The sequence below is a fragment of the Myodes glareolus genome, chromosome 1 (assembly GCF_982192425.1).
Source record: "Myodes glareolus chromosome 1, mMyoGla1.1, whole genome shotgun sequence".
In the NCBI taxonomy this organism is placed as follows: domain Eukaryota; kingdom Metazoa; phylum Chordata; class Mammalia; order Rodentia; family Cricetidae; genus Myodes; species Myodes glareolus.
The window spans coordinates 53,567,316-53,589,476 of record NC_142026.1 but is presented as its reverse complement, the minus strand read 5'-3'; the positions used below and the strand labels follow the sequence as shown (position 1 = coordinate 53,589,476).

Below are 22,161 nucleotides of genomic sequence, written 5' to 3'. Positions count from 1 at the left end.
TCCTTCATTCAAGCTTCAGCCCTTAGCTCAGCAGCAAACCCCCTTCCAGCTGCCTATAGGCTAGCTCACCCACCCTCTGCCTCCCAGGCCACTGGCAGGAGAGGAAGGCTTAAAGGGCATCTTCGGACAGGGCTCCCTTTCCTCTTACTGCCAGCTCTCCAAGGACCACCCAGTGGGTGCCTGCGGACTCCTGGGAAGCCCTACTGGGCAGGTGGCTACAGCCCCTCAGGGCCTGTTCCTGCTGCCCAGCCTGGCCTGGTGCCCACCGTGCAGGGGGCGGATTGTGCAACTGGTGCACACCCTGGGGCCCACCAGCCAGTTAGCCAAGACTAGACCCAGCCTCTTGGCTGTGGGGTATTTTGAAAGCACTAAGAATGATTTTGGGGGAGGGGGAGGATTGCTCAAGAGAAGCATTATTATTCAATTATTTTTTTCTCAAGTGTAAACAGTTAAATTTGGAGAAACAAAATCAGTTTTAATTTCCTAATTTCTGTCCATCCTATTGTGTGCAGGGAGCCAAAAGCAGGCCCTTCCAGACATTGTTAGTTGAGGTTCGTTATTCATTAGTCGCCAAAGTTCTTTTTTCCACCAGAGAAAATTGGCAGCAAACTGTTTTCATCTTTTCCAGTAAGCAGCCCTTTGTGCTCAGTCTATTCTTCTGACAGATAAACACTGTGGAAAAATATGGCTTTTCCTATAAAAGTCATTTGTTTTATTTCAGGCCTACAGACACATATGGGTCTCTTCTCAGAGTCCAGTACAAGTTGAGGCCTCACTGAACCCTCTGCCCAGGCAGAGCAGCAGGCATGGGCACCCCTAGCATAGCTGGCATCCCCATCCCTTGGCTGCAGGTCACTTGGACTGGCTCACCATTCTCTGCTAAGCTATGTATATTGGAGACCATCCTGTGGCCCCCAGCCTAGCAGACCCTAGGAGCAGCTGCTCTGCAGGAACGTTGGCTCAGACAGGTATATCCTAAAGCCTCGCTGCAGATCCTTCAGTATCCCTAATCCCCACTGGAGTGATGGAGTGGCAGGAAGCTGTACCCTACACATCCATAGAGCAGGATGGACTGAATGGACCTACTGGGTGTAAGCTCGGTGGCAGAACACTCGCCAAGCACGCTCAAGTCTCTGAGTTCCAGTGCCACACACACACAAAAAAAGACAAACCCAAGAGACGTGACCTGGTCAGGCCTTGGTCCTCCATAGGCGTTCATAGCCGTGGTTTGAGAAGGAACACACACTTGGGATGTAGCAGAAGGTGCAGGCTCAGTGGCAACTTAAACAATTCTGGAGCAAAGGCCTGGCACAGATAGGAAGCAGGCGCCTGCCCTTGATGGGAGTGCCTCTCACCTAAACTAAGGCCACAAGTCCTTTCTTCCACCAAAGTGCTCCTCCCCACAACCTCCACGCCTGCTGATGCAAGTGTTGCAAGGCTGACGATAGCCAGCCACAGTTTTTCCAGAACATGACCTACAAGACGCATGGCCCTTTGTGTCTCTTCACCACCTTCATCCAGACTGCTCACACAGGTCACAGTGGCTGTCCCTACCCTCAGAATCCCAGTCACAGCCCTCCTCACTGTGCCCAGCCTTGGAGGCTGAGCCAGCCTGTTTCTGGTTACCTTACGTGAACCACTAATTGAAGTCTGATGTTCTTGGCCCCCAAACAGTCAGAAATGACAGCTCTGTCTCCAGCAGCTGGGTGTCCTTGGAGGAGCCACAAGTGGGGCAGACAAACTCAGATCCTGACCAGAACGCTTACTTTGCTGCCCACTTGCTCAGAGGCCCTGGCCATAGGCCAGCTGAGTGCCCCGGGGAGTTGGAGGAGCAGGACGGACAGAGCTTCAGCAGACAGCAGTCATCACTAGTACCCTCAATGGCACAACGCTATTTCCTAGGGCCCCAGTGTAGGCTAGACACAGGCAGGTACTTACACGCCAGTGCTGCTGGTATCAGCACCTGTCCCCTCCTCTACTGAAAAGGCTGACTTGGCCTGGAGGAGCCAGGACCAGTCCAGTTTCCACTTGAGTTGCCTGGAAGAAAAGACCAGGAAGGCCCTGCAGGCCATTCAACCCCTAAGAGCTTTTTTGGCTTTCCTGGTTGGCTTCTGACCTGCAGAAGGGCCTGAGTGAGGGCAGCCAAACACCCAGCCAGCCCCGTGGGGCTACCTGGCAGCTTGGCCTGCATGTGTGTATTATCAATGTCCTGAAGGCAGACCTGAGGGTAACCAGGCTCAAAATGTCCTGAATACGGTGTGTGCAGAGAGGGCAGAGGGTTTCTGTGGTTAGACTGAGCTGGATACACTCCGGTCAGGGGAGAGAACCCAGGGGGCTGGAGCCAATCCTGTCTGGTTGCCTCTCAATACTGGCACATCCCAATTAGCCTTGGAATGTTCAGTTGGGTTCCCCCACCTTTTCTCGCTCCACAGGGTGTAGAGCGCATTGATGAGCCTGGCTTGCGGAGCCTGCGTACAGCAAGGCATCTGGAACCAGGCATGGTGCTGACCGTGGAGCCAGGAATCTACTTTATCGACCACCTCTTGGACCAGGCCCTGGCAGACCCAGCCCAAGCCTGCTTCTTTAACCATGAGATCCTGCAGCGCTTCCGCAACTTCGGTGGGGTGAGTACCTGGGGGCCCCACATTCTTATTCCCAAAATGTCCACCACCCCAATGGTCCCTCAGGGATAGGTCAAAGGATAGTTGGCCTGGCCAGCCCCTTGTTGTCACCAGACAGATGCCTTGCCTCTCAACCGGAAGAGATTCTTCAAAATGCCCCCCAGTTCCAGAGGCTCCCTGTGAGCACACAGTACAAGCAGAGGGCCATAAAGGAGCCTCCCTGTCTTCCTCAGAGGCTTTGAGACCAGTCTGTCTCATCACAAAGACTAGTCCCATCCCTCAGCCAGCTTCCTCCCAGGTGGAGCAGGTTGGCACTGCTAATGTGACAAATTAAGCCAGTGTGGTCATAATGGCATCCTGTCTGTATGGTGCAGGTCCGTATCGAGGAGGACGTTGTAGTGACTAACAGTGGCATGGAGCTGCTGACCTGTGTACCGCGGACTGTGGAAGAAATTGAAGCATGCATGGCAGGCTGTGACAAGGCCTTTATGCCCTCCTCTGGCACAAAGTAGAACCAGCTGGACACTGGTCTTGTGACTCTTCTGTGACGTCAGCCTGCCCATGGCACCCCAACAGCAAGAGGCAGTGCTCAGCAATCAAATCCTGGAGCTCACGCTTGATCCAAAATTATCACTGCCGTTTCCAAGGGAAGGCAGCATTTTATTAATCTGCAAGATCACACCCCTAACCTTGACTTTGCTTAAATGACTGAGTGCTGATTGAAAAAAAAATCCTGTTCTAAAGTCGCAACTCAATTTTCTTGCTGCCATTTATATCCATGTGCTCAGGAAAGATGCACTTGTATCTTCTCAAAAAAAAAAATCAATATGCAGAATGGAATTTGCAATAAAAGCTTTTCTAAATTGGCCCTTTGTACCCAGCTTCCTTTTTACTCCTTCATAGAAGAGCATGAGAGCTGTGGCCCGAGGTGATGGCTCCCAAGATCGTGTTAACAAGAATCTGTCCTGTTAGCACAGGCCTGAGCCCTAGACTTCTGCCTTGGACTGGCCTGGGAGAACCAGGGAAGTCCTTTACCAGGAGCTTCCATTGCGCTCCAGTGATTCTGCCCAAGTTAGTGCGACACTGTCACCTACTGCCAGGATTCCCAAGCAAACAGACACCAGAACCACTAAGGATTTGGTAAGAGGTTCTGGGCCCCGATTTCATTTTTATACTAGTAAAGATAGGGCGTGTCAGCTAGCAGCACTGCCTAATACAGCAGGGTGGCAAAGGAGGGCCTGTTACCCAATCGACATGTCTGTCACACCACCATCCCCAATACAAGTCTATTGACCCAATTCCATCCCAAGGCTGTAAGCCATACAGGGCCCAGTTGGGTCCATGGTGGACCATGTGTCCTCCTCTCCGTTTGACAATCTTTCTCACAGTCCTAGGGACCTGCCCCACCCCCAGAGCTGGCTTCTAAAACTGACACAGTTCCAGGATACAAGCAAAAAAGGTTCCCAGGGTGTGGCTCAGTGGGGGGTTCCCTCCCCAGTCCTGCCATACCTGTGACCCCAGGACAGAGGCTGGAGGCAGATGATCCGCGGATTGAAGATGAACCTGGGATGTGAGACCCTATCTCAAAGCAAAGGCAGGTCAATCGCTGTTGAGTTCCAGCACAGCTAGGTCTACATAAAGATCTTGACTCCAAAATAAAAAATTTAAAAAATAAAATAAATGGAACTGTAATGGACAAAAAGAACTGGTCCAAGCTAGAGACTTTAAAGCAGTGACCGAGGGTTTATATTCACTAGAAATTGGCTTCTTTCTATGGCAGTAACACAAAAGTGCTTACGAGGTGGCCACAAGAAAATAAAAAAACAAATGCCGATCTCAGGCCCAAAGCACCATTTATCTCGTTTACTTAAGTTTACAACACCTGACCTTAGGGGTTTTGCTGGTCCAGATGGCCCATCCCCTTGGCTACCCACCAGAGACATGGCAGTCTGAATAAACATGGGCTCACTTTATCCCATGTTCCTGAAGCTGTATCCATCCAGAAAGTTCTACAATGCTAAAGCCTTCCCCACACTCTACAAGGGCCCAGTATTAACTGAGCATCTACTCCATGAGCTCAGACCTAAAGTCTCCTTGAAGCTTCACTTTAACAGTCTGACATCAGTACTGCCTGACAGTGAGACAAGCAGTGAAGGAGAATGACAGGGCTGGCCTTGTGAGACTAATCCAAGAAAAGTCTACAGTAAAAGCAGGAGATGCTGCATCCAACAGAAAGAGCTGCAGCAGGGAGCAGGGAGAATGGCAAGGATGATGGCACCGCATACCAAGACTGGGGAGCAGAGGAGATTCTGGAGAGCATGCGACACACTGCCACACAGGAAGAGCCATGCAGGGGGTGCTGGGTGCCGGCTCTGAGCTGAATGGGCTTGAGGCAGGCCAGTCCAGGGTCCACGAGGTCCAACTTGACCGTGGTGCCGCAGAAAGGCACCTAACAGTGGCTTCAAACGGAGGGCTAAGAGCTGGGGACTGGCTGTGGCAAAAGACAATCTAGAGGTAGGCTTTTTTTTTAATGCACAAGATACAGTTATGAATTCTTTACACATGTACAGGCACTCAGAACTGGTCATTCTAGGTGTTTTTATTAAGACCTGGTTTTGTCACAAAGTATAAAATTTTCTAATACAAGTTATTAGAAATAAACTCCAACTAGAGCAGGAGATTATTGCTCAGTTGGTAGAGTACTCACCTACCATACACAAAGTCCCAAGTTCAAGCCCCAGCATCACACAAAACCAGTTGTAGTGGTATACACCTACACTTCAGAGGTAGAGGCGGAAGGTCAAATGTCTGGCTGCATATCAAGTTGAAGGCCAGGCTCGACTACATGAGACCATCTCACTAAAACTACAAACAAAAATTCACAACTAATTCATTCAAAGTTGGATAGGAATGATTACTGTGCTACAATTTTTTTTTTCTGAGACAGGGTTTCTGTGTAGCCCTGGCTGTCCTAGAACTTGCTCTGTAGACACCTCTGCCTCCCAAGTGCTAATTAAAGGCATGTGCCACCACTGCCCAGTTTTTACAAAAAAAAAAAAAAAAAAAAAGCAAGGTCTCAACGGTACTCACGCTAGCCTAAAATTCGAAATTCTTCTGCATAATGCTGGGATTACAAATGTGCTCCACCACTCAGCCACACAATTTTCATGGTCATGCAACAGTCAGAAATTTACATCCCCAAACACACACAAAAAAAAAACTCAAAGAACCAGAGGAAAGCATCTAATTGTTTTCCTTGAAACACACAATTCAAATTGGTTTCATGGACCCACGATATTTCTGAAATCAGCTAATTCACTTCCATACCCAGGCACCATGTAGGTAGATGGTGCTTGTACTCAACTCTACTGTTAGGGACAGACCTCAGATGGAAACCATAGGCTAGGAACCAGCAGGAGACAGCCCCTTTCATCATGCCCCCTACTCCGGGATGCAGTTTTAAGTAAGACCAAACAACTACAAACAACTGAAAATGCATTCCAAGTTTAGAGAAAACTACTTCACTGTCTACTCAGGGAAATCCAAACTTGTACAAAAGCACCCTCCTGATCACGTCCCCCAGCCCAGCCCAGGACAGCAGCAGGCTCTTTGGGGCCAATTACAAGTGAACTTCTTGCTCACCTCCAAGATAAAGAAACCCACAAAGAAATCCAGTCATTGTTCCAAAGGTGTTTTCTTTTATTTTTAAATTCATTGAAGAAATAAAATTATATTTAAAAAAATAGAGTAATCTCACAAACTGAAAGCCAGGAACAAAAAGAACAAGTTAGTATTTTTCCTGAGAGGCAGATCTGATTAGCTGTATGGAATCTTACCTAGCCTGTCAAATACACAGGTATCGTTCCTATTTCTAAGGCATCAGAAGCACTCTAGGTGCTACATGGGTTGTTCAGGCACGAAGCTTCAGCCCGGGGGGCGGGAACAGCTAAGAAACATCAAAAGCTGCTGCATTTCCTTTCTTATTAAACTGTACATGTTTCTACTTCCACACACTGAGAACTATAGAAAATGAGTGGACTCATGACCGGGACTTCAAATCCCAGGTCACATTTTAGTAAAATCCTTATGAAGATTCCAAGGTCACCTGTCACAATGAGCCAGGACAGAAGGGAAGCTCTGATCCCTCCCTCTGCACCCAAAACTAGCCAAAGGGCACCCACCCCAGGGGACGTAGTGTGGCTAATCCACGCTACGGCTTGACTCCTAAGCCACTGGACCTGTCCACAAGGCAGATCACTCTAAAGGTTCCCCAATAACAAGCTACCTCCAAAGTCCTAAACTTACCCACTCCCCAAACCTAGTTCCCTTCAATTTTACATTGAGAACTCCGCCAAGCTGAACATCATTTCCACTTTAGTAAGAAAGTCCAAGGCCAGCTAACATTTCTGTTCTATGGGAACTGCTTGCTTGTGCTAACCATCTGATTTACAAAGGTTAAGAGCGTTTAGTTAGAACTGATTTGTATCTTCTGATTAGACATACTGAGCACTGCCTTCCCTATGGCTTACATCCTCGCACCAGTAACCACAAATTCCATGAGAACATCCGTTTGTGAAAGCTGGTGTTTGGAAGTAGGCGTTTCCAATGTCTGAGTACCTACTGTAGGTACTTACATGTTCAACCAGGACCTAACTGTATCTCCCATTAAGTTCACTACATAATATCAATCAGCTGGTAAATATTAGGATTGTACAGGTGCATCCTTGTTAGTTATACAAAACATCTATCAATCTTTGTAAATAGATGGCTACTACAACCAAGGTAAACTGGTGCTGGACCCTAACACTTAAGAAGCCCTCTCATTTCTTGGTTCCCTAAGAACAGTGTCAACTCCTGTCTTCAGCACAGTGGCCCTAAAAGGCTTTGCTGAGCTTCAAGGCACCAATAGCTTCTGCACAGAAGAATCCGCACTCTTCTGCCACACTCAGGGAGCAACCTGAGTTATACTGGGGTGCAGTAACCGAGTCTTAGTAGGAAACCAGGCCAGAAATGACCATGTTCAAGCAAGAGTCCCAGCAACACACACTGTGATCATGCAAGACTCATGTTTTCGGCACCATCTCAGGAACCAATAAACTTTAGCTGGAACTGTGCAAAAACTGTGAGTTACCAGACAATCTACACTACAGCACTGACAAAGCGGACCCTAGAGACACCCTACACTGCAGTCACAACAAAGTCAATATCCTGAGTTTTATCAGCTTTTTCTCTCTAAAATAATTTATCCAGAACATAAAAAGCATACTAATGGATAAATGGGCAATGAAACATTAAGTCTGGAAGAACACCCCACTAAACTAGAAAAGAAATTCCTTAAAAAAGGATAAAAAGATTTAGGAAATAAATTAAAGACTGAAACCTTATACTTTCAAGTTTTCTTTGACTATTCTTTTGAGAGATGTCATGAAGTTGACACATTTTTCTAATAATCATTTAGTTGAGATCAAATGCCAAAACGTGTCTCTTCACACAAGCACACACAAAAAAACTATGCCTTTAAAAATCATGGCCCCATTGGAAGTTATTCTGAACACAGGAGAAACCAAATCAATTGATATTCTTTTCTTTTGTTGTTTTTGAGACATTTTTTCTCTGTGTAGTCCTGGCTGTCCTGAACTCACTCTGTAGAGCAGGCTGACCTTGAACTCACAGAGATCCATCTGCCTCTATCTTCCTAGTGCTGAGACTAAAGATGTGTGCCACCATGCCCAGCATAAATTAGTATTCTAAATTATGGTCTGTATCATCAAGCCAAGGTGTTTCACTTACTAACTTGGCTGTCAGAAAATGGTTTCTCCCCCTAAAATAAATGCTACCTTGATCAGCATCCACAGAAACTAAGCTGTCAGTATACAGTAGATACTGTTTTTTAGGACACAAGATAATGCTAATCCAATAAACTAAAGGACCCCAAAACTCAATCCCACTCTCTCTATGCCCTTTAAAACATACAAGGGGCAGGGAGCAGTTCTTTCATTCCTAAATGCAATTTGTATTGTGACATGACCTGAATGGGGTTTCTTTACTTCGCCTGAAGTCACTTTTAAAAAATATATACTTGTTGGGATAAACAATGCCAATTATGCTAACACAAGTTTATACTAGCTATAAAATGGGGCCAAATTATTATGAATGGTTTCTGAAGCCCTAGAATTTACAATACACAATTTAAACTAAAATCACAAATCGAGAACACAGATGGAATCCAGCTTTTCTTAATCCACGGTACTGTCTCATTAAAACTCAAAACCTTCTGTATGCCCCTCCACTTTCCCATTCCTAAAAAAGATGCATTTCTGGGGAAGTCAGGATTTATTAAGATTAAGGTCCAGGAATTTTGTTTTAACCATAAACCCTAAGTTTTCTTTTAGTGCTTCAAAAATCCATTATCATTTAAGACCAGATAAATTACATGGCTAATCAACTGTTCAGTGCTGAGCCTAGAAAATAACCTCCAATGGAACAAGACCAAGCTCAGCCATTGAAACAGGCGGTACAGGATGGTCACACCTCTCATGTTCAAGCCACAAAGCTGTGGTGCCTGGAAGGAGATCTACTGCCCTGTGTCATCAGAATTTGTCGTCGTAGTTTCAGTGCTGATGGGCTGCACGTTGTCAGCGAGGTTGTGTGCATGCTCCAGAAACAAATCTTTCAGTACACTTAATTCCTTTGTCAGCAACTTAATTTTGGCTTCCAATCGTTCATTCTCTTCTTTGAGCTGGTTCACCCTTTGCAGTGTATCTTGAGCTTTCTGCTTGCTTTTTAATCGGCTCTTCTTCACGGCCATATTGTTCCGCTCTCTGCGCTGGCGATATTCGTCACTATTTCGATCCATGGGTGAGCTCTTTTTGCTTTGCTTGCTTGGAGGCACAGCTTTACCTCCTCCCCCAGGCCCGGCGGGCACCAGCTGAGGAACCTGCTGTAAGCCACTGGCATGTGCCTGAGTATGAATGACACTTATTCCGTTCACTCCTGGAGTAGTGGCTGGCTGCGACAGCTTGCTCATTTGGGCGTATTCCTTTGCCAACACAGAACAGGTAGAAATCAAAGCAATGTGATCAGCAGAGGCCACACTCAACTGCCAAAAAATCTTCACATGTACCTAGTTAGAAAATAAGTTGCATTAAAATATTTGAAATGTCAGGATCAAGTAAGATTAAACTTGCATGAACCTATTGCAGGCAACCATTATTTGGTTTTTCTGACACAACGGCCAACTATTGTTTCCAAATTTCAAAAGATAAGTTGGTTCAGAAGCACCATAAGCTGAAGGCCAGCCCCACCTAGGCATAGCTGTGATTATCAATAAGGGGAGGGAAAAAAAAACAAAAGCATAGCACAAATTAAGTAGCACATGTGAGCTAACAGCACTTGGACAATCAGCCAGGGAGAAATCTGAGCGGCTTGGATGGAATGAGCATGGAAAAGCAAGTTCAATTATTGTAGAAGGAACACCTGCAATGAGAGGGGGGCCTTTCAAGTCAGGTCAGAACACTCTGCAGAACCCAGTGTGCGGCTATGATGGCAGCACATCCCGTACTCAATATTCCCAGGGTGACTTAGCAATGACTTCACCTATTATGGGCTATTTTTTTAATGCAAGGTATTTTGAGTTGGTTAGCTGATTTGCCTTTTTACATTTTTAGTAACCTTATATGATAGTTTACTGAAATTTACTCAATTGGGTTCTTGTATTTGGGAACAGAGACATCCAGTAAAGTATCCCCATTCCAGCCTGCATCCGTTTTTTATTCTTGACAGAATCGCCTAGTCCAGTAGTTCTCAACATGCAGGTTGCAATCTCTTCTGCAAACTTATCTCCAAAAAATATCTACATTATAAATCATAACAGTAGCAAAGTTACAGTTATGAAGTAACAACAAAAATAATGTTATGATTGGGGGGTTACCACAACATAGCGAACTGTATTAAAGGGTCACAGCATCAGGAAGGTTGAGAACCATTGGCCTAAACATACTGACGAGGAAACAATGTTCTAATGATATAGTGAAGGAAGGTCAAGTACTGGAACCCAGGCAGGACCAAAACAATGCAGCCAATGTTGGTACCCACTTCTCCCTCAGGGAGCTCAGCAGACACTGAAACACTTCTGTGGAGAAAGTACTGAGAGCTGGCTAGCTGTGGCTGTAACTAATCCCTCTGGTCACCCATGAACTGTGGAGTGTGAAAGCACACCCCACCGACTCCAACCCTAGAGGACAGGTCACTACAAACTGAACAGCCGAATCAACTGTGTTCATGAGGAGACACAGCACCCTTACAAGTGTATGCCCGGCTCTTTTTCCAGAACTGCTAAAACATCATCAATGGACAAAGCTGGGGAAGTTCACCAGAGTTAGGGAAATGCCCAGTGAGTACACCCAGTGTAAATACCAGTCCAGGCAGTAAACATCATCAGCTTCACCCAAACTTTGCTCAAGCCTTCCTTCAAGCATGCTTATTAAGTTGGCCTTTTATTATTTATTACTATTAATCTTTGCCTTTAAATGTCCATATATCATTACTTTGAATTGTTTTTAAAAAGCCACTTAGCCAGCCCTGAGCTAGTGGGTCATCTGTTCTTACTCCAGCACTAAAGCAAGACAGAAAGCTTCCTTCCAAGCCATGATGGATATGGACTCCAAGTTACGCTCAATAACAGACATTTCACAATTTCCCTTGAAAATGATTATGTGGCCTAATTTTTCTCCCACTTAAAAGGTGGTTGTTCAAAATAAAGAAAGTAAACAAATTAATTAAAAAATAAGAAGTGGGTATTAAGCCACCCTAGCTGCCATGGAACCCTGTTGCTTATCAAGTTGGTATAATGTTTAATCCAACTTTAAAGACTTGTATGATTTAATGCCTCTCCTGGGATTCTATTTCTTACATTCTTCTTCAGAACCAATCTCTACAGTCAATCTGTCCTAGCTTAAAAACAGCCAACACTCCAAAGAAGTACAACTAGACACCAGATCAAATCTTTCCTTGGCTCTGGCTCCCTCGTTTTCACCCCAGACATACCCCTTCCCTCCTGTAAACGTTAACTACCCATCCATACAAGAGACATGGAAATGGTACAATGCCCAACGAACAAAATACCATGAACTCCAGTCACTAACAACTTATTTACAACAGGCTTCAAATTCAGTGATGTTCTGCCTATTTCTGAACCAAAATAGAAGAATGGGGAAGGATTCTAAATAGTCTTACTAAGGTGCTAACCAGAACAAAGGAGAGGTTCTGAGTGCACCTTTGGGCTAGAAAAACAAGAATATTGTTTACTGAACCTACAAACTTGCAAGAAAAAGGGAGTGGAAATAAAAAGTAACTCATGATTGTCAAAAAAAATTAAAATAAAAAAGTAGGCTGGACAAAGTGGTGCATGCCTTTAATGCCAGTCTTAGAAGGTGGAGTCAAGTGGATCTTTGTGAGCTTTGAGGTTAATGTGGTCTGCTTGTCTGCGAAGCAAGTTCCAAGACAACCAGGGTTATATAGAGAGATCCTTTCTTTATTTTTTAAAAAAAAAAAAAAAAAATGTCGGGCAGTGGTGGCACATGCCTTTAATCCCAGCACTCAGAAAGCAGAGGCAGACAGATCTCTGTGAGTCAAAGTCAGCATGGTCTACAGAGAAAGTTCCAGGGACAGCCCTACACAGAGAAACCCCATCTTGGAAAAAAATAAAAACAAAAAACAAACGAATCTTCAACCAGTAGATAAGCCAAAAAAGTAACTCTTAAAATGAAGAGTGGACAGAGGATGAAGGAGTAACTAACTACTTTTTATTTTTCAAGACAGGGTTTCTTGTAGCTTTTTGGAGCCTGTCCTGGAACTAGCTCTTGTAGACCAGGCTGGCCTCGAACTCACAGAGATCTGCCGGTCTGTGCCTCTTGAATGCTGGGATCAAAGGCGTGCGCCACCACCTCCCGGCCAAGGACCTAATTTACCAGGCTTCTAACAGATCACAAAGGTTTGCACTGAACAGACACTGTTGTGTATGCTTTTGTTCCTTTCACAAACATTTACTGAGCTCTACAGCAAAGGAGTCTGACATTAAGTATCTCGACATTTAACCCTAACTCAAAGTCTGGCTCCTGAATGGACTAGTCTATTCCAAAGTTCAGTCCACAGGAAGCGGGGTGGTGCCTTCTTCCTTGTACTTGTCAATCACCCAAGAAGCAATAGGAAAGCTGAGGAACAGCAGACCTCAAAGTGGTCTCTGGACCAAACACCAGCAACTCTTACAAGCGCCAATTCTCAGGCTGCCAGACAGAGGAACAAGTTCTGGATGTGGGCTTTCAGAGTCTTGTTTCAGGGGTCTCCCAACATGATTTGGTGACACTGATAAAGAACAACTATGGCTGCGCATAAACAACGAATCTTAAGAATGTGGGGCTAAATGAATGAGTTAACAGTTCTTTTTCAAATGCAAATTTAATTCAAGTAATGTTCTTTCAAAAGAATAAAACAATGAAACACTGAAATCCTAGAATAGTAAAATAAAATAGGATTTTTCTCAGTTTTAACTTGAAACAATAAACCTATACAAATTTTCCTAGCTTGTCATTTTTTTCATAAATTTGGATAGAATCACATATTTCTCCCATTAGCCTCTCAAAATAAATTTTTCACTCAATTTCCTTAATGAAGGTTGAGTCTTCAAATTTACAAACAAAAATACATCATCACATCTATTGTCCCTCTTAATGCCACAGAAATTACCTCAGGCTGACATCATCTCTCAGGGGCCCTAATCTCTCAGGTGTAGCAGCCTGAGCTCCCCAACCACTCACTATCTAGACTAGCTAGGGCAGTGCTTCTCACCCTTCCTACCACTGTGACCCTTTATACAGGTCCTCGGGGTGTGCTGACCCCAACCATAAGATTATCTTCATAGCCAATTCATAACTGTGATTTTGATACTGTTATGGATAATATAAATATCTGTGTTTTCCAATGATCTTAGATGACACTTGTGAAAGTTTTGGTTGTTCGACTCCCAAAAGGCTTGAGACCCACAGGCTGAGTTGCTGATCTAGGGCAATCTACTCAAACCTAATTATGTCACATCTTGCTCCTGAAAATCAGTGTCTATGACTCCAAAGTATATGTCCTAACCCTCTACAGTTCCTGCTTCCTTATGCCCAACTCAAGACCACTACACTACGAAGTGTCTTCCAAGTGGTCTGTCTTCTCTGTGCTTTCTGTCCTTTCTGCTCCCCCAGTTTCTTTGGCAACTTCAACCCCAGCTTCAGTGTGTCTCCATGGAGACAATTGGAAGCAGGGTCCATGAAGGAGAGGACACTCCCTCAAAGAGTCCTGTGAAGTGGTCCACTGGAGGATGGAAAGAAAATACATGCTTGTTGGGGTGCTATCCCTTAAACCTATTCACAGTATTACCTACCACATCCAAAACAAAAAACTTATTGATAGATTTATATTTATTAGATCCTGTTCAGGTTTCTTTTTTTTTTTTCCTTTCTTCTTTAATGGCAGGGCAGGGCAACAGGGTGGGTAAGGGACCAATAATAGTGTTAAGAACCTATGTAACCACCCCACAGAGGGAAACCTAGAACTGCCATAGTAGTCACTACTATGACTGAGTGAGGCAACTCTGGACCAGGTCCTGTGTCTCTTTCCCATGATCTCAGGAGGGAATGTTCCCAGGGGCTTTTCCGGGGATCATTTAATTCACTAGGGATGAAAGCAGCTCTCCAAGATCACAGAGCCGGACGTGCTTGGGAGAACTTAAAGGATACTGGGGGAGGGGTGGCGTCTGTTCCCACTTATTTATTTCTGATAGGTAATAAAAATAACTGAGCCAGTCGAGCATGGCCATCAGAGGCAGGAAACAGGCTCAAGTTTTTTCTTCAGCTCAACAGCATCCTGTAATTATTTAGTTTTTCAGAAACAGGGAAATAACCCCAGGGGTTGCTTATCAAAAATATTACTCAAGTGGGAACAGCTGAACAGACCTTAGAGTTCTGTGAAGCCTAGGAGTATGGCTCAGAGATGGAGGGGCTTGCCTCACCATGCAATCAATTCTTCTATGTATAATTTCTCAGTAAAGAAAGCCCTTACGGTGCTTTATTTCAAATTTTCCTCTGTGAAGACAGGTCTGCATTCAATGATAACATACTCAAATAAGGATTCAAGTGGGTGGAAACTCGGAGACACAACCCCCAGCTGTTGTGCAACCCACAAAGGTTAAAACCTTTCTAAAATTGACACATCTTATGATGCAGCTTACCGAAACAAAACACACACACACACAAACTCAAACAAGAGCAAAACTAAACATGCCAACTTTCTTAGGACCAGACACCCAAACACACTCGGAGAAACAGACCATCCTTCCCCTCACATATGCATTTCCGACCTCTCCACCTGGATACCTCCGCTGGCTCTCTTCCCGCGTTCCCTCCAGCCGTGCTAAGGAAAGGCTTCATGGCTCGACCTTCTGCTTCTAGTGATCTGGTGGTCGATGGGCGATCTAGGATGCCCTCCCCCTCCCAGTGGACTGCAGGACACGCGACCGTCTCCAGAACCAAAGCCAAACACCCCTCTTACAACGTTATGTGTTTAGAACCCGAGTGTTTTCCCTAGGCGGCCACTAGATTATTAACTCCAAATAGGACCCGGGCCCTCCCCACGCCCGATGATGTTTGTGAACCGACAGGAAAAGAGTCCTAGGTGGCTCCAAAGTAAGATTCAGTCCACCTTCTATTCTAGGAACACCCTCCATCCCCAGGGGCCAATGCGCGCCGGGCTTGTCACGCTGCACGTCGCAGGGGGCCGGGTTCTGGAGGGGCCACCTGGTCCTCCATCCCTTCCCCGACTGGGGCGAGGGGCGCCCGGGGAGGGGGGGGGAGCGCGGGGGTCGGCGCCAGGCGAGGCGGCGCTGGGCCGCGGCCAGAGATGAGCTCAGTCCCGCCGGGTGTTGCCCGCAGGTTGCATCAGACGCCGCTCCGGGCCCCCCGCCCGCGCCACCAGCCGCCAGGGGCCTCCCGGGCCAGCCTGCCGATTCGGGCAGGGCCGGGTCTCGTCGGGCCGGGCCCGCCGCCTACTCAAGCGGCGGGCTCCACCGCGGCCTCCTCCCCCGACCCCTCCTAGCGAGAACCCGCGGCCTCCTTACCTGCGCCTCCGGCCGGCCCACCCGCCCCCAGGCGGCCTCCACTCCGAGCGGCCCCGCGCGGCGCGGCCCGACCCGACCCAGGCCTCGCAGCCCGCGAGACGGCGAGGAGGAGCGACGGTTACGAAACCGGCAGCCTCCGCCTGTTCCGCCACCGCGGCCACCACCGGCTTTCCCCCTCCTCGGCGGGTCCGCGCGCTGCCGCGCCGCCGTGACCAATAGAAGCGCGGGTCTGAGAGCGACGCGCTCGCCACGCGAGACGGGCAGCGCCAGCAGCCAATCACAGGCCGTATGACGGTGGGAGGCGGGCGCGCGGTGGGGCGGGACCGGTGGGCGTGGTGGGCGTGGCGGCACCGGCGGTGGCTGGAGGCGCGCTCGGTGGTTCCCATTAGGCTGCTGGCGCTGGCGGGCGGCGGCCCGGAGCTGTGGGAGTGACCGGTGGAGAGGAAAGTTCTGTCATGTTGGAGGCTTGAAAAGATGGTCACCTTGTGAGGGCTTCACCTGCCTTTGGGAAACATTTCCTAACGTGGTTAGGCCTTAGGGTCCCGAGACTTTGGAAAACTTTATTTTGACAAAAGCAAGTTACTGCGTCCGAAGTAGGGTTAGTACACTTGTCACACTTGAGAACTGCGGACTGTGGCTCCCTGTCAACTCATGATTTCCAAAGTGTGCTTGCCTCCGTGAGGACGGGTGATGGACTTGTCATGGTCTCTTAAAAGTCACTAGCAGTCCTGGTTCTCCCGAACAGTTCACGGGAGGATCAGAAAGCATTTTTGAAAAACAGGAAGCAGCGCGCTGGGTGGAGCACAGAGCCCTCCTGATAGGTTTGATTGCTTCCTCTTTAGCAATGCTTACCGTTCAAAACTCCCAGGCTTTCAAAGAGGAAACGTTTCTTCATCGCCAAGGCCAGAAGCGCAGCACTCCACGGAAGACTGTTTCGAGGAATCCCTGGGAGATGAGAATACCTGCGGGGGGGGGGGGGAGGGAGAAAGAAAGAAAGAAAAGAGCCACCACTGAGAGTGAACCCTGATAACCCTGTGCCCATTTAGAAAACTAAGAATGTCATCAAAATCAGTATGTCTCTTTAGGCTCGGATCTCTCTGTTGAGAGCCGACATTTCTTCAAGACTGTCAAAGTTGGACTATGCTCTGTTCCTCGCAAAATCATGATTTTTATCTCTAATATTGTCTAGTCATATAAAAACTATAGAAAATAAAAACTAAAAAAAAAACAGCCTTGCATGTCATATGTATATTGAGTTAGCCTCTGGTTTGCCAGCCTCTCTGCTAACTGTGTTCTGTGTTGTGTCTAGACAAGCCTTCCACACCCAGCAGTCAGGCAAAGTCCAGGAGTCTTGAGATTTCCTCGTTAGCTGGTTACTGGTAGTGCTTTTTCTGTTTACAAACATATATTTGGTGCCAACTATGTGCTAAGGTGTGGACTAAGAGCTGGGAGTCAGCAATAAAGAAGACAAACTCACAGTCTCTGCCCACATGGCGCTTACCCTGAGAACCAGAGAGACGTGGTTCAAGCCCCATTTTCATAGACGCTTAAGAAAAAAAGTCCAAGATGCTGAGAGAGATTATAAAATGGGGAACAGACCTGACCTGATGAGTAAGATGAGGAGGGTTGGCTTGGGTGCCTCTAGTGAGATTGATGCACCAGGCCAAGGCAGAGGCTTTGCCTAGAGGCCCCGTGGTGGGAGGAGCTTAACATCAAAGTGGCTGAGGCCAGAAGCCCCCGTGGAGACTGATGGGGTAGGGCCCTCCACGCGAATCCAATAATGGTTTTGTTAACGGGGTGTTTGAACCCCGGGTGTCCATACAGGGTAAGCCCGCTACCTTTGATCCAAACCCCAGGCAAGGGGTACTGTTGTTTACCAGTAGGAACTGGAAACACTCAATGTAAGAAAATGAGAGCCTGAGGAAGAATCTGCTTCCAGGTTGTGGAAATCTAGGCCACTTTCTTGCAAGTCACAAAGAAAGACACAGTGAAGGAAAAAATGCCCTGTTCCTCACGAATATGTCTTAGAAAGCCAAAGACGCTGTAATCCAGCGGGATATTAAAATACCCTTTCAAAGGACGTGAGAAGTAGGGCATCCTGTTGGTTGAATAATCCAGCCACTTGACAACTACTCTGACTAATCCCGCATTGCCTAAACGCTGTGGTCCAGTGTGACTGGAATATTTGTTTACACTGTGGGTCTCTGCCTAAGGCGCCTTCTGAATGGTTTAATAAAGAGCTAACTGACCAATAGCTGGGCAGGAGAGAATAGGTGGGACATACAAGGAGGGGGGGGAGGGAAAGGGAGGGGAGAGAGAGAGAGAGAGAGAGAGAGAGAGAGAGAGAGAGAGAGAGAGAGAGAGAGAGAGAGAGAGAAAGAGAGAGAGAGAGAGAGAGACTAGGAGGAGGAATCTAGGTGGAATTTTGCCAACAGACCAAAGCAAGTCGGATGTGCTGGACTAAGAAGAGGTAACCAAGCCATGTGGCAGAATGTAGATTTTAAAAATATGGGTTAATTATAAGAGCTAGTTGGGGAAAAGCCTAAGCTAAGGCCAGGCTTTCATGACTAAAGTCGTCTCCGGGTCTTTATTTCGGGCTGGCGGTCCAAAGACCGACCGATAAGAAGCTTGCTACGGTACAGAATCAGAATGTTCCTGCACAGCTTCAGCTCTTACAGAGAAGTGTGACCTTAGGCAAATTAGTTAACCTCTGCATCATCTGGAAGTGGGAGAAGGTTCCCGCACACCTTCAACTCTTTCACAAAAGTATGACCTTAGGCAAATTAGTTAACCTCAGCACCGTTTGGAAGTGGGGATTGTAGTTGGGGTTTTCTTTGGGCCACCAACCAGCTCCCAAATAAAAACACAGAGACTTATTATTTATTGTGAATGGTTGGCCTTAGCTTAGACTTGTCCCACTAGCTCTTTTATTTATTCATTTATTTATTTATTTTGGTTTTTTCGAGACAAGGTTTCTCTGTAGTTTTGGTACCTGTCCTGGAACTAGCTCTTGTAGCCCAGGCTGACCTTGAACTCAGAGATCTCTGCCTCCTGAGTGCTGGGATTAAAAGCTCATGCCACCACCACCTGACTCCCCACTAGCTCTTTTAACTTAATTTAACCTGTTTCTATTCATCTGCGTTTTGCCTTGGGGCTTTTTACCTTACATTCTGTGTGTCCTATTTTCCTGTTTCCTCAGTGTCTGGCTTTCTGGCCCCTGGTGTCTCCCTGTCCTCCCCTTTCTCTTCAAACCTAAATTCCTCCCCCCCTCCTCACTCTCCCTGCCTGCAAGTTCCACCTATACCTCCTCCCTCCTATTGGTCAGTCAGCTTTTTATTAACCCAATCAGGTGCCTCAGGCAGGCAAGGTAAAACAGCAACACATCTTTGCATAGTTAAACAAATGCAACACATCTTTGCATAAATTAAACAAATATTCCAAAACAAGGGTTGACAACAAGTGTTGGTGTGAGGATTGAAAGAATTCATGTTAGGCCTCTGCCTCCTACATGGCAGGAACTATTAATATTGACTAGGATTAGTGTGGTGCAACTAGGTGAATAATGAACAAGTACGTTCATAGAAGTAGAGGAGACTGAAACACACTTCAGAATTAAATCAGATGAACATTTGCATTGCTCTAATGACTCAATCACTCAAATATATAAAATATGGAAGGTGTAGTTATTAATGTGCGTATTAGATTTTTTTCTAATAGTAAATTTAATTATATCATCTTCATTTATTTCCATGAAATAAGGATGGGGGAAATTAGAAATCCATATTTTTCTTTTACATACACACACATACACACACACACACACACACACACACATATAGTTATATATATATATATCTCTGGAACTATCTCTTATAGACCAGGCTGGCCTCGAACTCACAGAGATCCGCCTGCCTCTGCCTCCTGAGTGCTGGGATTAAAGACGTGTGCCACCAGCACCTGGCTTAGATACATTTTTTTAAGTTAGATATGTATTTATATCTGCATGTTTGCACACCTGAGTGCAGTGCCAAAAGAGTCCAGAAGAGAGTGTTGGATTTATCTGGGGCCGAAATTACAGGTAATTATGACCCACACAACCTGGGTACCAGGAATTGAACTCTCCCAGACCTCTACAAATGCAGTAAGCACTCTTAAACCCTGAGTCATCTCTCTCTCCAGCCCACTGTCTGTTTGTTTTTAAGTTGTATTTTTATCTATTGGTTTATTTATCTTGTGTGTGAGTGTTTTGCCTGCATGTATGTGCACCACGTGTATGCGGTGCCTTCAGACACCAGAAGAGGGTGACATATCTCTTGGAACTAGAGTGACAGTTGTGATCTGCCACGTGGGTGCTAATCACTGAAACCCGGCCCTCTGTAAGAGCAGCGAGTGCTCTGAGCCACCTCTCCAGCTCAGTTTTTGGAATCCCAGCACTCAGGAGGCAGAGGCAGGTAAATCTCCGAGTTCTAAGCCTTCCTGGTCTACAACGCAAGTTCCAGGACAGTTAAGGCTACACAGAGAAACCCTGTCTCATAAACAACCAAACAAACAAAAAAGACCTCGTCTCATACTATAGCCCAGGCTGATCTAGAGCTACTACTCCAAGCTGGCCTTGCACCTATGGGAATCTTCTTTCCTTTTCCTGAGTTTTACAGGCACACACCACACCCTGATTGAAACCTCTTATCTGAAATCCAGATAAACTGAAGTTTGTTTTGCAAACTTATGATAATGTGTTTTTGGAAAGTTTCTTAGCAATTAACACAGAAAATCACCCTGGCTGGTGGTCTGGTCTGGACTATGTCCTATTCTGAGAACCGAGCAACCATCACAGGTCTGAGTCTCTCATTATCCGTGCCTTATTAGCACTTTCAGAGATTATCATACCACATTGAGTAAGGATCCTTTGATTAGAAAGAAGTTGACCGTTCGGGTTTTGTTTGTTTTTTTAATTTGCTTTTTGTTTGAAGATTTAATTTTTGTTTGAGTTTTCTGTTTTGTTTTGTGAGACGTGGTCTCACTATACAGCACTGGATGGCCTGGAGCTCACTACATAGACCAGGCTAGCCTCAAATGCAGAGATTCACCTGCCTCTGCCTCCCAAGCCCTGAAATTTTTATTTTATTTTTACACAAATTTTCTTTTTCTTCCTTCCTTCCTTCCTTTCATTTTAGTTTGTTTCTCTGTAGTTTTGAAGCCTGTCCTGGAACTAGCTTTTGTAGACCAGGTTGGCCTTGAACTCACAAAGCTCCACCTGCCTGTACCACCCAAGTGCTGGGATTAAAGGCGTGCACTACCACTGCCCAGCCACAATATTTTTTTATATTAATTTATTTATTATGTATACAGTGTTCTGTCTACATGTATGCCTGCAGGCCAGAAGAAGGTGCCAGATCTCATTACAGGTAGTTGTGAGCTGCCACGTGGGTGATGGGAATTGAACTCAGGACCTCCAGAAGAGCAGCCAGTGCTCTTAACTGCCAAGCCATCTCTCCAGCCCCCCAGCCACAATCTTTCTATTAGGCCTGTGTGGCCTCAAATTTGCAATCCTCCTGCCTCCATCTATTTAGTACTAGGATTATAAAATAGGACGTTAGGTGTGGCTTGGTGCTGCTTATCTTTAATCTCAGCATTCAGTAGGCAGATATAGGCCTTTGTAAGTTTGAGACCAGCCTGATCTACAGAGAGTTCCTGCCTAAGTGTATGTGTTGGGGGGTTGGTGTTATGAAAGATTTTCGGGATCATGTCAGAACCAAACCAATCTCTCTCTCTCTCTCTCTCTCTCTCTCTCTCTCTCTCTCTCTCTCTTTCTCTCCCTCTCCCTCCCCTCTCTCCCTTCCTCCCTCCATATATTTTTCTGCTTGCTCTTAAACTGGCCATGGGTAGCTTCAATGTTGACAGCCTCAGCAGTAAAGAAAATCCAACTATCTTTGGAAGTTCTTGTTCTAAGAGTTTCAGGCGAGCTCTCTAGAACTGGCCCAGTTGGGTCAAGTGCTCCTCCATTAATGATTGACTGACCAGGGACAGGGCACAGTGCACTAACATGGAGGAGCTCTTCTCAGTGAAAATGAGGGGTTTCTGAGCCAACAAATCAATGGATATCACTTGAAATAGTAGATCTTCCTGTTGGAAGCATTAGTCACTCAGACTGACAGGTGTGTTCTTTCTCCTGAAACATCGGCCTCATCCTTGAGGTTTCACCTATGAGGACACGATCTAGAATTCTAAAAGCTAAGACCCTAGATTATTGTCATCGAACAGCCTCAGATTCATATGAATCCTATGCATAACAGAGAAAGTCAGCAATGTAAACTTCAACAATTGGCAAGGATTATCAATAACTACTAAAAATAACTTTCCCACATGTTAAATATTATTATCTTA

The 22,161-nt window shown here is 46.1% G+C and overlaps 2 protein-coding genes across 2 annotated transcripts in view; one reads left to right on the top strand and one right to left on the bottom strand.

Annotated features, from left to right (window-relative positions):
• The window catches only part of Pepd (peptidase D), a 136,551-nt gene extending 133,064 nt beyond the window's left edge, over positions 1 to 3,487 (top strand). The window contains exons 14-15 of the mRNA XM_048448771.3: positions 2,433 to 2,624; positions 2,996 to 3,487. Of these exons, the coding sequence (XP_048304728.1) occupies positions 2,433 to 2,624; positions 2,996 to 3,133 (330 nt within the window). The 3' untranslated portion in view covers positions 3,134 to 3,487. The remainder of the gene's footprint in view (positions 1 to 2,432; positions 2,625 to 2,995) is intronic.
• A 2,809-nt stretch (positions 3,488 to 6,296) lies between these two features.
• On the bottom strand, positions 6,297 to 15,910 carry Cebpg (CCAAT enhancer binding protein gamma). The gene is made up of 2 exons (XM_087906336.1): positions 15,778 to 15,910; positions 6,297 to 9,744 (listed from the first exon to the last, which is right to left on the bottom strand). Exon 2 carries the CDS (start codon positions 9,646 to 9,648, stop codon positions 9,196 to 9,198), a length of 453 nt encoding a protein of 150 aa, XP_087762462.1. The 5' UTR covers positions 9,649 to 9,744; positions 15,778 to 15,910; the 3' UTR covers positions 6,297 to 9,195.
• Positions 15,911 to 22,161: the final 6,251 nt, after the last annotated feature.

Coding starts and splice junctions, on each gene's coding strand:
- Cebpg (XM_087906336.1), bottom strand. CDS start 9,648: ATGAGCAAGCTGTCGCAGCCAGCCACTACTCCAGGAGTGAACGGAATA.